Genomic DNA, 15,396 nt, shown 5'->3' with positions numbered 1-15,396 from the left:
TCAGTCAAGTTTAACAGTGATCCACTGACTTTGTGGATAACCCTTTCTTATAGAATTATCAGAGCTTTCCGAGTGTTCTAATCCACGGACAGAGACTGTGCAGAATTATTCCTGTTTATGTCTTAGTATAATCAGATTATAATGATATGAAATATTATAACTAAGTGGTCAGTAACTGCGTAGTCTCCACCTCTCACCTGCACCCACTCATTAAAGACATTAAGCAGAGTGAAGGGGTCCCCGTGCTCGCTCTCTAAAGGTTTCCTCGCAGTGGTGCACTCTGGGTTGTTGCTGGCATTTCGGAGGAAAGGAGACTGCACACTAAGGGCCGCAGCAACAGTCATGACCGGTTCCACAAGACTGAATAGTGATCCTAAGATTAGCATCTTTCCTATGGTAAAACACAGAAGGGGACCATTAGTGCTAGGTCCCTTTAACATGAGAACTTCATGAAAACAAATCACAAGGGTTACTGTTACCAATAACAACATCTACTGGGAGTTGTGCCAGCAGATTTCCAATCGGTGTGAGCTCCTCATTAACATCTAATGCTCCTTGGTCTCGCAGGTAGAAAATAGCCGTCTCTATGCTGGACATGGGAGGCTGCTCAATAAATGGGAAGGTGCGGGGATCTCTTAGATTCATACTCTTCATCTGAGATGAACACAAGAATTGATGTGTTTGTTTCAGCACCTTTTCACATTTTAAAAACATTTCATTTACACAGTAAAAATAGACATACCTGCAAGACTAGTGCATCCAAGGCCACGCGCTGGATTTCTGGCACAGGGTATGGTGAGAAAGCATCATAGTCAGACTCTGAGTACAGACGGTAACATACCCCTGGGCCTGTCCTGCCTGCGCGACCTTTCCTCTGCTCGGCACTGGCCCGGCTGATCCAAAACTCCTGCAATCGCTGCATCTTTGCTTTGGGGTCAAAACTCATCTCCTTCACTTTCCCTGTAGTGACATCCCATTATGACATTATATTACTTATTAGCAGCAAATACACAGACATATGTAATTACACCCCAAGTTACAGGGGTGCTTTAGAGGAGCTAGTTTCCTTGGTTCGGAGCAATGCAGGCCACAGATGCAGAAATATCTGGCCACTGGAGAGAAATCACTGACAAGAAGTCAATGAGATCACTACTGGTACTGTATGTTGGTAAATTTGTTGGGAAGACAGCTATCGACCAAACAGTGGTCATTGCCAGAAGTGACCTGACTGCTACCCCAAGGTGCCTGTGTAATATGGTAACCCATTGGGCATATTGGAAGAGATCCCAAGGTTTTAGGGCCAGCAGCAGGACTGTTACATGTGTGGCCAGATTTAGTAGAGTTACAAGGACTAGTTTATATTGTCTAGGTTTCTTAAGCTCTCTTTAAATGAAAGCACTTATAAAATATACTCTTGCCATAGATAAAAGGGAAATGAGGGGGGGGGGGGGGGGCAGTTTCCACTTTGCAAACTGCACCCCGTCTTATGTTACACAGTGCTGGGTGAATTATTATGGCTGCATGGACGTCAATTAAAAGTTCAGCAGTATATAGCCAATCAATACGTCAACAGTCGGTAGGTTGAAACAGTACAGGTTGACACTTTTTTTTGTTTTTTATTTTGTTTGTTATTTTAACCCTAATCCTAGCCCTCTCCCTGCTGTCTAACCCTAGACCTTCCCCAAGTGCCTAACTTGAACTACTCCCCTTCTGCAGCCTAACCCTCCCCCCCTAGTACCTAACCCTAACCCTTCCCCTGCTGCCCAACCCTAACCATCCCTTCTGCAGCCTAATCCTAACCTACTCCCTATTTGCTAACTCTTACCTTCTGCTGGATTGCATAGTAATATGTTTTTTTATTTAAGTTCCTTAATGCCCAGTACCACTTTCATTAGTACCCACAAACAGTATCACATTTATATCAAGTAATATTTTTACATACCTACTGCTACCTGGTATAACAGTACTTACTAGAAACCCAAAGTAATATTTATTACTGTAAGGAACAGCACAATATTGTTAATTAATTAATTAATTCCCAATATCAGTGTTCCTATTAACACCAGTATAACAATATGAATAGAACTCCTCAATACAAGTCATAATACTTTATTACTAAATAATATATCACACAGTAATAAATAGCATTGCTTATTAGTAGATAGGAAAATGTGTTATCACTCTGTAATATGAAGTACTGCTCATCATTATCACATAATAATACATAGTTTAGACCTCTAATATGCCGTATCACACAGTAATAAAATACAGTAACTCTTGCTAATATCCATTATTACAAGGTATCAAAGTTTTTCTCATTATCATCAAGTATAGTACACAACATCACACATTACACACATATCTCCTTACCTGAGTCAAGCACAAATCTCACACCATCAATGGTTACAGAGGTTTCTGCAATGTTGGTAGAGATTATACATTTTCGGACACCTGGAGGAGCCAAATCAAATACCTGTGGGATGGACGCATAAAGAAACAATGATACATGATAAACCATGTGATTTTTACCTAGCTGTAGGCACTGCAGTCCTCCTATGGACATAATAACCATCAGTGCTTTACAGAAACAAGATGCTTGGACCATAGTTACCAGTTAAGAAGCAGAGAATAAGAAAGATATGAGTGCGCAGTCAGCGGCAGCCAATATAAGGGGGGGTCAGCCCCTTAATATAATGGAACAATAGTATAGGGATATACTGGCGCCGGCTGAAATGCCAATAAGGGACGAAAAAGGTATTTGCAAGAAAATATCATATAATTTTAATAAACATTAAGAAATAAAAAATAATTAATTAAAAATGTCCCAGAAGTAAACGAAATGACTTTGTATATTCACAATTGAGGGGATTAGGACCACTAGGATCTCACTTATGTGATGATTATATGTGCAGTCTCTGGTTAGGACTCGCTCCTCAATATTTAAATTTTGGTAGTTACCCAGTCCTTATGGAAATGATCCCCGTGGATCTCAGTTTGGCAGTTAGGGATCCAATTAGCAGCAGGGGTTGTTTCAAGTTCCAGGTCTGGAAATGTCCAAATAGAGGTGAAAGAGTCCAATAAGTACCAGGGGTGAAAAGTGGATCCAATGGTGGTGGTCAGTGTCCTTGGCTCAACGCGTTTCGCTGGTCTGGTGGCTGCCAGCTTCCTCAGGAGCATCTGAGGAAGCTGGCAGCCACCAGACCAGCGAAACACGTTGAGCCAAGGACACTGACCACCACCATTGGATCCACTTTTCACCCCTGGTACTTATTGGACTCTTTCACCTCTATTTGGACATTTCCAGACCTGGAACTTGAAACAACCCCTGCTGCTAATTGGATCCCTAACTGCCAAACTGAGATCCACGGGGATAATTTCCATAAGGACTGGATAACTACCAAAATTTAAATATTGAGGAGTGAGTCCTAACCAGAGACTGCACATATAATCATCACATAAGTGAGATCCTAGTGGTAATAATCCCCTCAATTGGGAATATACAAAGTCATTTCGTTTACTTCTGTGACATTTTTAATTAATTATTTTTTATTTCTAAATGTTTATTAAAATTATATGATATTTTATTGCAAATACCTTTTTCGTCCTTTATTGGCATTTCAGCCGGCGCCAGTATATCCCTATACTAAGAAGCTGAGAATACAAAAGCAAATAACGACTTAAGAGGTAGCATAAAATCCCCCAAAAGGAACAATGAAGAGCTATAGACACAGACAGATGGCTGAGTGCTTCCCACGAAACACACCTTATCTTGTTCTGCAATGGACAACGTGCTGTGTAGTTTGAGCACAATCCACCGCTGGGTGTGAGTGGCATAGACTTGTACAGCTTCCTGCACACTGCTGATCTCAGTCACCCCGCTAAGAAATATAAGCAAATCTCCTCGCTCATCTACTGGATATTTGTGATCAATGGCTTGTAGCACACGGAGATAAGGCCTCGGATCTAGCTTCTCTGACTTCGACACAGTTTCCTCCTGTGGGATTGGCTGATAGATCACCTAAGACATAAAGCTTTGTTACATTTATTGGAAACCAATCTTATGCATTTAGCATGACAGGAGGGTTCCGACTCCTACCTGTATAGGAAAGAGTCTTCCAGGAACTTGCAGGACCGGAGCCTGGTCAAAGTATCCAGAGAACAGTTTGATGTTTATTGTGGCTGACATGAGAATGACCTTCAGATCTGGACGCATAGGAAGCAGCTGGAGTAAAACTCCCAGCAGGAAGTCACTGTGAAGATGTCTCTCGTGAACTTCATCTATTATAAGAACCTGGTACTGAGGAACCTCTGGGTCTCTTTGGATCTGACGAAGTAACAGGCCTTCTGTGAGAAACACAATCTTTGTGGCTGGGGAGCGACTGCTCTCAAAACGGATTTGGTACCCAACCTAAAGGATAACACACAAGCAATTACACATTTTAACACAACTGTGTAACTGTTATGAAGTCACTTTCCATAACTTACTTGTCTACCCATTTGAATTGGCCACTTACCTTTGATCCATACTGATTAAGACTCTCAAACCCCACTCGCTTTGCTAGTGAAATACAGGCAATTCTACGAGGCTGGGTACAGGCGATATGTCCAAATCCTGCTGCCAAAAGGTACTGAGGAACCTGAGTGGACTTCCCACATCCAGTGTCTCCTGCCACCACCACCACTTGATGATCCCTCACCATCTGAACAATTTTTTCCTTGTACTGAAAGATGGGCAAGCTTGACCGTTCCTTGCGGAGCTTGACCAACTTCCCAAAACTCTGCCTCTGGTTGAAGTCCAAGTAGTGAAGGACAGCTTTCTTAAATTCAGCTAATTTTTCCTTGGGTATATCGCCACGTCTTCTGGAGTTTTGTCGCTTCTCTTTGTGTCCATGGAGAGCTTTTTCAACATCTCTGCTCATAACAATCGACATATTGATACGATATCTTGGGTCATATTCTTTGGGGAGGTCATTAAACCAAAGTTTATGCTCCTCTCGACAGTCTCTCTCATTTCTTTTACAGTTTTGCCTTTGAAGGCTTTGAAACCTTTGGAAGCGTTCAAAAAATACCCAAAACTCTTTGCTCTCTTCTGAGTCAGCTTTGATGTAACCATGCACACCAAAGAATAGGTCTTCAAGACATCTACGGGTTTCATGGCTGTTCCAGTCCCAGCCGTCACTGCTTCTGTCTCTTTCCATGTCACAGTCTAATCTTATCCTGGCTTTAAAACAGGAGCATATAAATTAAGCAACTCTACATCACATAACATTTAACTTTTCCTAATACACAAAGAGAGAACGCTACCCTCTCCCCACATACTAATACACAGACATCAGGACGCAGACCTCACTCTGACGCCTAATACAGAGACCTCTCCTCTCCCCTCCTCCTAATATATAGACATTAGAATACAGACCTCTCACCTTTTCCTAACAGTCAGACATCAATTCTCTGAACAGGACTAGGCTACCATCTTCGGGTCCTCCTAAGCATGAAACTACTGTACAGTACTTCCGGGTTTGCGTTCCAGCTGACCACCTCCAAACCGAGGCCTGGCTAGTATCCTCCTACTTCCTTCTGACTGCCAATGGGAGAGCAGCCTCTACAGCCCGGCAGACGCGCCTGTCATGGCTAACGTGCGACTGGATTTCAAAGCGAGCGCCGGGGATGGAGACCCCCAAACCAGGCCCGTGCTCATCCTGGGGCAACTGCCTAACCTGCAGCGGGTTCCTTGGAGCAGCGTGAGGGGGAAGCTGCAGCCCCGGGTCACTGAGGAGGTGAGGAGACGTTCTGCGGGCCGTGGCCGTAACAGGGCAGCACAGCTCCTGCGGTCCAAAGTACCATAGCGCGGCGGCTGCGTCCCCTGCACTTTGTGCGAGCGCAGGTCTTCCCCCGAGTGCCGCTGTAATGCGCCCCCGCAGCGCTGTGCGGTTACAGGAGAGGTAACCCTGACACTGCGCCATTAGCGGATTGCTGTGGCCACGAGCAGGTGTGCTCATGTTACTGCTGTCGGAGCCCTTGTGGCCGGCTCTATAGGACATACACACCCATCAGCCATAACATTAATACCACTGACAGGTGGAGTGCATGGCACTGACTATGTCTTTATAATACTAGGCAGAAGTTAGCTTCTTATTCGGCTCCAGCTTCTTATTCAGAAAATGTTAAATTAAGACACTTAAACAAGGATAGATCACTAAACATTGTATACACAAAAAATAGTGCCCCTTACACCGATTTACATTACATTTTGCCTTAAACAAAAAGGATTTGGGCATTAAATGGGTGGTAAAGCAGGCACAGGCACCAGATTTTGTCGTTTTGACTAAGAAGCTGTAGTGCTGCAAGCTTTAAACAGTGTTGGTCAAAAGATTTAATACCTGAAATCTGTTGACAAAGCCACAGTGGGCACACGAGCATCATTCTGATGAATAATATTTTTTTTATACATCATGTGGACGGCCAGGTGAGGTGAGGCCAGGTACCTGGGGAAGAGGTGGCACCAGAATGTACTCTGGGCAGAAGGCAAGTGGTAGAATGTAAGTGGCATTTATGTTGATGGCTAAAGCCCATCCACGTGATTGCTGATATGCCGCCATCTATGTTTGTTGATCCATCAGAGAATCAGGGCAAGTCTGCATGTTAAAATTCCCAGATTTACCAAGCCTGGTCATTGTTTGGTTGCTATCGGCAAATCGGGGAAATTTTAGCTTGTTTTCTTACTCCAACCTAGGCTTCTGGTAGTTGCTCCAATCCATTGCCGATGTATGGGGGCCTTACTTTGACACGTACCACCTACTGTACTTAAACATTGTTGCGGACCAAGTACACACCCCTTCATAGCAATGGTATTCCCTGATGGTAGTAGCCTTTTTAAGCAGGGTAATGCAAAAATTGTTCAGGAATGGTTTGAGGAAAAGTAGAGTTCAAGTTGTTGACTTGTCCTCCAAATTCCCCAGATCTCAGTCCGATTGAGCTCTGTGGAATGTGCTGGACAACACAACTTAAAGGGTCTGCTGCTAATAGAGACCACCAGACACCTTTGGTGAATTCCATGCCTTGACGGGTTAGAGCTGTTTTGGCAGCACGAGAGGAACCTACACAGTATTAGGCAAGTGGTTTTACTGTTATAGTTGGTGTATAATGTAGGCCATACATCTACTTCCATTGGGGGTGGGTTGTCAGGGTTATCTGCATGTTAAAAATTCTAGACTCACAGATTCTGATCATTTTTTTTGGTCTGAATCGGCAGATTTTCAACATGTTGGATTTCCCCCATCTCCAGGAGTCAGGAGAAGCGGGAACTGCCCCGATTCTCTCCTAATGTATGAACCTCTTATGCTATCTTTGCCTTCTCAGGCAGTGTGCACTGTACTGCAAAGTTCAGTCAGTACATGCTGCATTATAAAGTGTTCATGGACTGTATAATATACCAATGTGATTGCTCCTGCTGCCTTAACTTTGAGTACTGCACACCTAACCTATTTCTAAATGTACAGGCAAGGGGCAATAAATATCTAAGGGGCAGATTTATTAAGCTTGGTGAAGTGATAAAGTGGAAGGTGATAAAGGACCAGCCAATCAGCTCCTAACTGTCATTTTTCAAACCCAGCCTGTGACATGGCAGTTAGGAGCTGATTGGCTGGTACTTTATCACCTTCCACTTTATCACTTCACGAGCTTAATAAATCTGCCCCTAAGTTTCCTACATGGTGCCTGTGTATATGCCATAGGATAGAGTTAGCCACGATCTGGAATTATGCAGGAGAAAAGCATGATTCTTCTACAGGAAAGTATAGATATCATAAGAATCAATTCTTTAAAGGAAAAACTTGTTTATTTTAAATTAACAGTATACTTCCTTGTTCTTCCGATCATGTGACCTTCAATGCCCAATAGAGTAGCAGTAAACCCGGCATTGCCTAACAACATGTTATTGTCTTAGTCAATATAACTCTTTACTAAGTCCCATCCAATTATGAGACTAAAATATGAACTGCACAACTACAAAATGAGATATGTGGTTTAAAACTCAGGCAGTATTGTATTGCCTAGCAACAATGATCATGTGGTGGGTCACGTGATCGGGACGTCCTGGGATAATGTTATGGCCTTGGACGATCTGCGGTCACGGGACCGGTCATGTGCCCCACTGGTAAAAATGATGTGGCTCCTAAATAAGTTTAAGCTCTATGTACTAGAACGTTCAGGGGCAGATTAATGACATGCTGAGCGGGCTGCCTTAGTTATAGAGGGAGGTGGGAAGGTAAACTACTAAATATGATATTCATGAAGTAACACGTTGCTATGCAACACCGGGTTTACTGCCACTCTATTGGGCAATGAAGGTCACGTGATTGGAAGAACAAGGAAGTATACTGTTAAAGGAAAAACTTGTTTAATTTCAATTAAGAGAGTTGATTCTTATGATATAATATTAATGGGTCTGCCTCCTATAAGCCTTTTCTAATATATTGTTTGTATGTTTTGAATGAAAAGATATATTTATTGAATGTTGATGGACGTCACCTGCTAATCAGCAGCCATATTGAATAAAGCGGTATATAAGGACACAGTAACCACTGCCTAGTCACCTTTGATTAAGCTGCCAGGAGCAGCGAAACGCATCAGTCAAACAGGTGATTTCACCTCAGCAGGAATTAGTCAGCACACTCTGGACCAACCTCCTGTAATTGGACGCCAATTTCTGTATAGAATACAACCACCAGTACCTTGGTTGTTATTGTATCTGTCACAGCCCTTGTGAGAACCGGGACTAATTCACTCCCAGTGCAATACACCCTCCAGTGATTCAGGTACCCAATCCTTGGATTTAATACTTGACACCGGGACTTGCAATATGGCAACCAAGGAGAGGTTACCAATTAGGAACGGGACACTTGCATATGTGCTATGAATATTCCTGTATGTGAGGTTTTTTAATCATGTCATTTTTATATTGAGAGGTTTTATTAAGCTCATTTATTAAATTAAAAGTATCTACATTTGTATACCATTAGTGTATTAATGATCGTTCATCCCTTAAAGCGCTGCTACATTTGTTGTATGCTGATTGTGCCACTGGTTGAAATATGCAGTTGCTCACCTGTATTTTAATGAATAGTGACTTTTTTTTCACTGTGGTCTCTTCTTGCAGTAATGCATGGCTTACAAATGTGGAAACTGTAGATTTTAAATATATTGATTCCTCATTTACCCAGAAGACTTTGGTTTTATTTTTGTCTCTTACTATTATGCATTATAAAGATATTACCTAAAAATAGTCTGTTGACCCTACCTTTCTTTCAGTAACATAGACATATTTGCTAACATTGTAATTGAGATCTAAATGTCAGTCTCCCTCTAAACCCCAGGGCCGCTTTACTCAGAGTGCATGGTCATACCCTTGTATGTGCTTTCATAAGACAATGGGCACACTGTATACTGTGTTCATTATTGTGCTCTATTGCTAGTCCTCCGTAAACATGAGCCATGGTTGTGCTGCAGAAATGTCTCTATCATGAGGAATTCGCTGGTAGAGAGAGAAGGCTCACCACTCTCTATTACACTGTTATATGCTCTATTTCTGTGCAGGTAAGTATAAAGAAAAACACAGAGGACAATGCAAAAGAAAAAGCACTTACAACAGAGAGAAAAAATAGATAAGTGTCTATAGTGGTGGCAGTCAAGCTGTGGCTTTCCAGCTGTTGTAGAACTACAGGTCCCAGCAGAAGTATTCTTACATAAAAGGATATTTTAAATAATGATTCTCACGGAGTACTGTATATTGTACAAGTCCCAGGATAGTCACAGGTGGCTTTCATTGATTGTAGAAACTGTAAATATATGTGTATATAACATGGTCTTTCTTGTGATTAAGTAATTTAAGAAGTACTAACAGGTGAAGATGCACATTTGGTCCCTTTACTTTCTGGAAACCTGATTGTTCATGTCTGATACAGCACTGGCAGTAAAACCAAACGAGACCTAAGATAACAAAAAATAGGTATCAGACCGCTCAGCTTCATTGCTTGGAATTTAAGCGAGAATCCTTATTCTTGCTTGAAGTATGAGAGTTTCAGCACTGTGGGGTGATGCTTGCTTCTGGGTGGATAGGTAACTACAGATAACACTGGGAGTAATGATGATGGTTATATTCATGTAATGCCTATTATTGCATGTTATTTACCTGTAGTGGCAGTGTTCATATGGGCCCTCATTCCGAGTTGTTCGCTCGGAGTTTTTCATCGCATCGCAGTGAGAATTCTCTTAGTGCGCATGCGCAATGTTCGCACTGCGACTGCGCCAAGTAACTTTACTATGAAGAAAGTAAGTTTACTCACGGCATTTTCATCGCTCCGACGTTCGCATTGTGATTGACAGGAAATGGGTGTTACTGGGCGGATGCACGGCGTTTTAGGGGCGTGTGGCTTGAAACGCTACCGTTTCCGGAAAAAACGCAGGAGTGGCCGGAGAAACGGTGGGAGTGCCTGGGCGAACGCTGGGTGTGTTTATGACGTCAGCCAGGAACGAAAAGCACTGAACTGATCGCACAGGCAGAGTAAGTCTGAAGCTACTCAGAAACTGCTAACTCGTTTGTAATCGCAATATTGCGCGTACGTCGGTCGCAATTTTAAGAAGCTAAGATTCACTCCCAGTAGGCGGCGGCTTAGCGTGTGTAACTCTGCTACATTCGCCTTGCGAGCGAACAACTCGGAATGAGGGCCATGGTTTCCAAACCTGCTTAACAATTGGTAATCTGTACTCTATAGTAGGATCTTGTAATCTCTATTTGATGTTGGCATTCTAGGTTTGTATGTCTGTTCTACCTCTCTTATAAAGTTTCCCCTTTTTGCATCTGCTCACCCCAGGTATGGAAGGGAGCTCTTGGCTCCTTAAGCCCAAATCCCACAGACAGCTGTCCACTCTACTTGAATCTGGCCACAGTAGCAGCTCTTCCTTCACGCGTCAGCCGACACAACAGCCCTTCCGCTGCCCATTTCCTAACACGTCTGGTACGGAACTGCCTCCCTCCTGGAGCAACAAGATGTATACTAGTAAGTCGTCAATGAATTGGGTTGGTAACAAGGTATGTTAGGCATGACACACAGCTGTCTTACTGGTGATGAACATGTTATTTTACATAATGGATATATTCATTAATCTATCCTCTATTGAAATTAATACATTTACAGTGAGATATATCAAACAATGATTTGGTTATATAATGAAATGCTCTGATGTCATTCTTAGTATTCAGAAAGGAGAACATGGTGCTACTATTGGATCAGTACAACACGGAGGAGCTTGCACTATGGGGGTAATTCAAAGATGATTGCAGCAGCAAATTTGTTAGCAGTTGGGCAAAACCATGTGCACTGCAGGGGGGGGGGGGGGGGGGACCGATCAGAGAGAGTTAGATTTGGGCGGGTTATTTTGTTTTGTGCAGGGCAAATACTGACTGCTTTATTTTTACACTGCAATTTAGATTTCAGTTTGAACACACCTTACCCAAATCTAAATCTCTCTGCACATGTTACATCTGCCCCCCCTCCCTGCAGTGCACATGGTTTTGCCCAACTGCTAACAAATTTGCTGCTGCGATCAACTCTGAATTAGGCCCTATGTCCTTTCGGGCGTAATTCTGAGTTGATCGCAGCAGGAACTTTGTTAGCAGTTGGGCAAAACCATGTGCACTGCATGGGAGGCAGAAATAACATGTGCAGAGAAAGTTAGATTTGGGTGTGGTGTGTTCAATCTGCTATCTAAATTGCAGTGTAAAAATAAAGCAGCCAGTATTTACCCTGCACAGAAACAAAATAACTCGCCCAAATCTAACTCTCTCTGCACATGTTATATCTGCCTCCCCTGCAGTGTACATGGTTTTGCCCAACTGCTAACAAAGTTCCTGCTGCGATCAACTCAGAATTAGCCCCTATGTCCTTTCCATGGAACTTGTGTTGATAGAAATCCTTACCCCAACCTGTGGTGAAGGGGTCCCTGTGTAGTATGGGTAGTAAATCTACTTGCAGGAAATCTTTACCAAAATGTTAGACCGGTATTTTAACTTTTGTTAAGAATCATGAAAGAAATGTATATTTTTCTTTTAATCGTTTTTTTTTATCATGCCCGCAATAAAAGCATTACATAGTGTCATACAGTTTGTCAGTATTGCCCCAGTAGAATCAGTATGATTAATCAAAGTGAACTTGATCTCCCATAGATGGTGTGTGAACGCTCAGAAGTCTTTGCCAGCGCTTGTGCCATTGCTAGAGCTTTCCCGCTGTTTACCCGGCGCTCTACTGCCTGCCGCCGTACAGACAAAAAGAGTGTTGTAGTTGAATTTTTGCTGATTGGACAGAATAATGGACCTATGGAAGTAACCCTGAAGGTAGTATAAAGCTGTTGTATAGATTTTGTATTGTGTGGATTAGGCTCATTGGGGGGCGACATTCATTTGTTTTTTGTTTTGTTTATTTTATCATGCTGATTGCACCCAGACAGGCAGGGTTTCGCTATGTAAAACAGCTAAACCCGACCAAAGTGCTGGGCGTCACCTGAAAACTGCCGTTTGGCCGGCCATACGGGTCACACTTCACACATTTCATCTCCCCACAGCTCATCACGCTTGTATGGAGCAACAGTTGAATTGCTCAGTTGGGCGCCATCTAGTGGCCACCGCTGGGGGAAACAAATTAAATTCCCCTCCCATCTAGTCACGTGTTTTGTTTTGTTTTTTTAAATCCGTTCCAGTGCCTGGAAACTGTGACTGAGGGCGTAAGGTTGGCCGCTCGTATTGTGGATACTCCATGCAATGAGATGAACACAGACCACTTCATTGAGGTTAGTTCTCAACCAGCACTTGTGTACTTTAGTAATCGCTTCTCATAAATGTATGCTCTATAGATGTAATATTTTGATCTTTGGACGGGTTGTCATGCACAGCTAGGAAACATCCCCTAAGACACTCTGCCTGCAGGGGTACTGCCGTATGCTTTTGTCTGCTTTTTTCCAGTGATTGTGATATGTACTTTATGTTCACCCCGTGGTTAACTCTGCAAAATCACAATTGATCTCCTTCTACTTGAATTCATAGTTTGAACATTAATTTTGCAGGAGATTTCAGCTGTTGGTAAGGAGCTTGGCATTACTCCACAGATTATTCGAGATGACTTGAAAGAGAGAGGATTTGGTGGTAAGCACACATTAAATGATGCCAACATACTGAAACCACTTATACCGATTTGAGACAGAAATGTCTGAAAGTCCCGGCTAATATCCAGCATTTGAGCGCCCGGTAGTTTTGCCGGTCCCCGCCTGAACCCCCCTCCCTTGCACACAGACAAGCAAATTACCGGGAAAAACCCAAAAAATATCTGCACACTAATATATGAATAGATATGTGGTTACAAAGAACCAACAAAAAGATCCACCCTGTTTATTATTGATGTGTGGTGATTTCTTGACGAGGGGTTGCTACCTATGACAACCATTCCTATACTGAAGGGCAAAGAAAAAAAGCGTTGTATCTGTGAGGTGCACACGCAGTATATTAAAACATCAGTTTTATTAATTCTATTAAGATTTGCGTCTTCGCGGATAATTAAGTATCGGTGAAATATAGAGGTTAAAACCAATTGCATAGATCAGGCATGTCCAAACTGTGGCCCTCCAGCTGTTGAGAAACTACAGATCCCAGCATGCCCTGACACAGCTTTAGCATTCTCTGACAGCAGAACTGTCTCAGGGCATGCTGGGATATGTAGTTTCACAACAGCTGGAGGGCCGCAGTTTGGACATGCCTGGCATAGATGAAGAAATGGTGCTCAAAAATGAGGATATGTGAAAACTATAATTAAGAAAAAAGAAAAGATGTCTGCTTCGTTTGTCTTTTTTTATATATCATTAAATATATATGATTTGTTGTAAGTTTGTGTGCCTGTTACACAGTTGGATTTATGTCCTACTTCAAATTCCTGACGTCATCAATCCTTTATTTAAATTTTACAATTGTCAGGACAGAGTGGTTGAATAAACAACTGAATAAGCCACTCTATCAATTGAATTGTGTTGTCCTAGTGAGATGCTATTAATACCAGTCAAATTGTGCTGTAATATATTGGGGAGCTAAACAGAGATGTGGATACATGGTTTCTTTATTATACAATGTATCTTCTCCCCAGAAGTGGTTTGGCAGACAGTTACTTGTATCAACAAGCTGCCAATGTTTGTTTTCTTTTGTGACAAAGTGTGTTGGTGTTAATATATAAAAAGAGAAGCACTGTATAATATTAATTAAGTCATAATAATTTAAAAAGATAAATATATATATATATATAAAATAGTGTTCATGCTAGGCTGTTTTAGCAGGCTGACGTGCCTTGTCCGATTTTTAAATTTTTAAGGGCAAAATCCGCCCATTCACGCTATGGGGGAGAGCTTGGGGGAAACCCAGCACCTCCGTAGGTGCTGGGCACGCCCCCAACAGTGACGCCGCCCACGCCCCCTGTAGTTGCGTCTGTGGTGCTGCACACGCCCCCTATTTTGCATGGCCACACCCCCTTTTTGGGCACACACATATGCCCTCACAATCTGGCGCCCTGCCCTCTAAAATTATTTAGAATGAACTCATATATACAGTACATATAAATCACTATTGTCCTATACTGTTGCCCTCAATATGAGTGGATCTTAAAAATGTTTTAATATATAGGTTGTATGGGTGCACCTTACCAATACATCACCCTTTTTTTTTTTTTTTTTGTCGTTAAGCAAATTACCGGGTCAAGAATTTCTACCTGGTAATTTGCGGATCAACAAGGGTCCTTTTTTTTTTTTTTTTTTTTTTTTTTCTGTCTGAAAGGGTTAACCTGTGTCGAAGTCCCGGGAATTTTATCCCAGGTTGACCCTTTCACACAGAAAAATGACCAGTGTTGATCAGAAAATTACCGGGTAGAACTTCATCACCTGGTAATTTGACTTTCTGTGTGAGAGGGGTAGTATTTGATATATATTTTTAATTCAATCTGTTCATCAGATTTACTGTAAGGGGAAACAGCCAGTCAAGCAGAAAACATATAGGCAGCCAAGTTAGATAATATAATGTTACATTTTCAGATTTGTCATTGCATTTTAAAGCAAGACCTGTTTTTGATAGCAATGATTAATATAAACTGTCACGTTGTTGATGTATATACTGATAACCCAAATTCTGGGGCGGATAGGGTGGTGGTGGTAACAACTGGGGATTGATGGTGTTGTGGTGATAAACACTGGAGGTGGATTGTGTTAAGGATAAAAGGAAAGCTGATACCATGGTCTAAAATGTGATAGTTAAGTAACTAGCGTAAACCACTTTTCTCTATCGTCCTAGTGGATGCTGGGGTTCCTGAAAGG

General features: G+C 42.2%; 2 protein-coding genes across 5 annotated transcripts in view; one reads left to right on the top strand and one right to left on the bottom strand.

Annotated features, from left to right (window-relative positions):
- The window catches only part of DHX34 (DExH-box helicase 34), a 46,471-nt gene extending 40,850 nt beyond the window's left edge, over positions 1-5,621 (bottom strand). The window contains exons 1-8 of one of the 3 annotated variants that reach the window (XM_063959388.1): positions 5,417-5,621; positions 4,515-5,221; positions 4,097-4,408; positions 3,764-4,018; positions 2,371-2,473; positions 743-960; positions 480-654; positions 198-391 (exon numbers count right to left, since the gene is read on the bottom strand). In XM_063959388.1, coding sequence (XP_063815458.1) covers positions 198-391; positions 480-654; positions 743-960; positions 2,371-2,473; positions 3,764-4,018; positions 4,097-4,408; positions 4,515-5,198 — 1,941 coding nt within the window. In that variant the 5' untranslated portion in view covers positions 5,199-5,221; positions 5,417-5,621. The remainder of the gene's footprint in view (positions 1-197; positions 392-479; positions 655-742; positions 961-2,370; positions 2,474-3,763; positions 4,019-4,096; positions 4,409-4,514; positions 5,222-5,416) is intronic. The other 2 variants (XM_063959387.1, XM_063959389.1) reach the window with 2 other exon arrangements.
- A 6-nt stretch (positions 5,622-5,627) lies between these two features.
- Positions 5,628-15,396, top strand: part of NPEPL1 (aminopeptidase like 1) — a 31,428-nt gene continuing 21,659 nt past the window's right edge. The window contains exons 1-5 of one of the 2 annotated variants that reach the window (XM_063959391.1): positions 5,628-5,777; positions 10,872-11,057; positions 12,224-12,391; positions 12,754-12,843; positions 13,117-13,195. In XM_063959391.1, the coding sequence (XP_063815461.1) occupies positions 5,628-5,777; positions 10,872-11,057; positions 12,224-12,391; positions 12,754-12,843; positions 13,117-13,195 (673 nt within the window). Of the gene's footprint in view, positions 5,778-9,477; positions 9,595-10,871; positions 11,058-12,223; positions 12,392-12,753; positions 12,844-13,116; positions 13,196-15,396 lie in introns of those variants that run through there. The other variant, XM_063959392.1, reaches the window with a different exon arrangement.

Source organism: Pseudophryne corroboree, chromosome 3 (assembly GCF_028390025.1).
Source record: "Pseudophryne corroboree isolate aPseCor3 chromosome 3, aPseCor3.hap2, whole genome shotgun sequence".
NCBI lineage: Eukaryota > Metazoa > Chordata > Amphibia > Anura > Myobatrachidae > Pseudophryne > Pseudophryne corroboree.
This window is presented reverse-complemented; position numbering and strand designations above follow the sequence as displayed.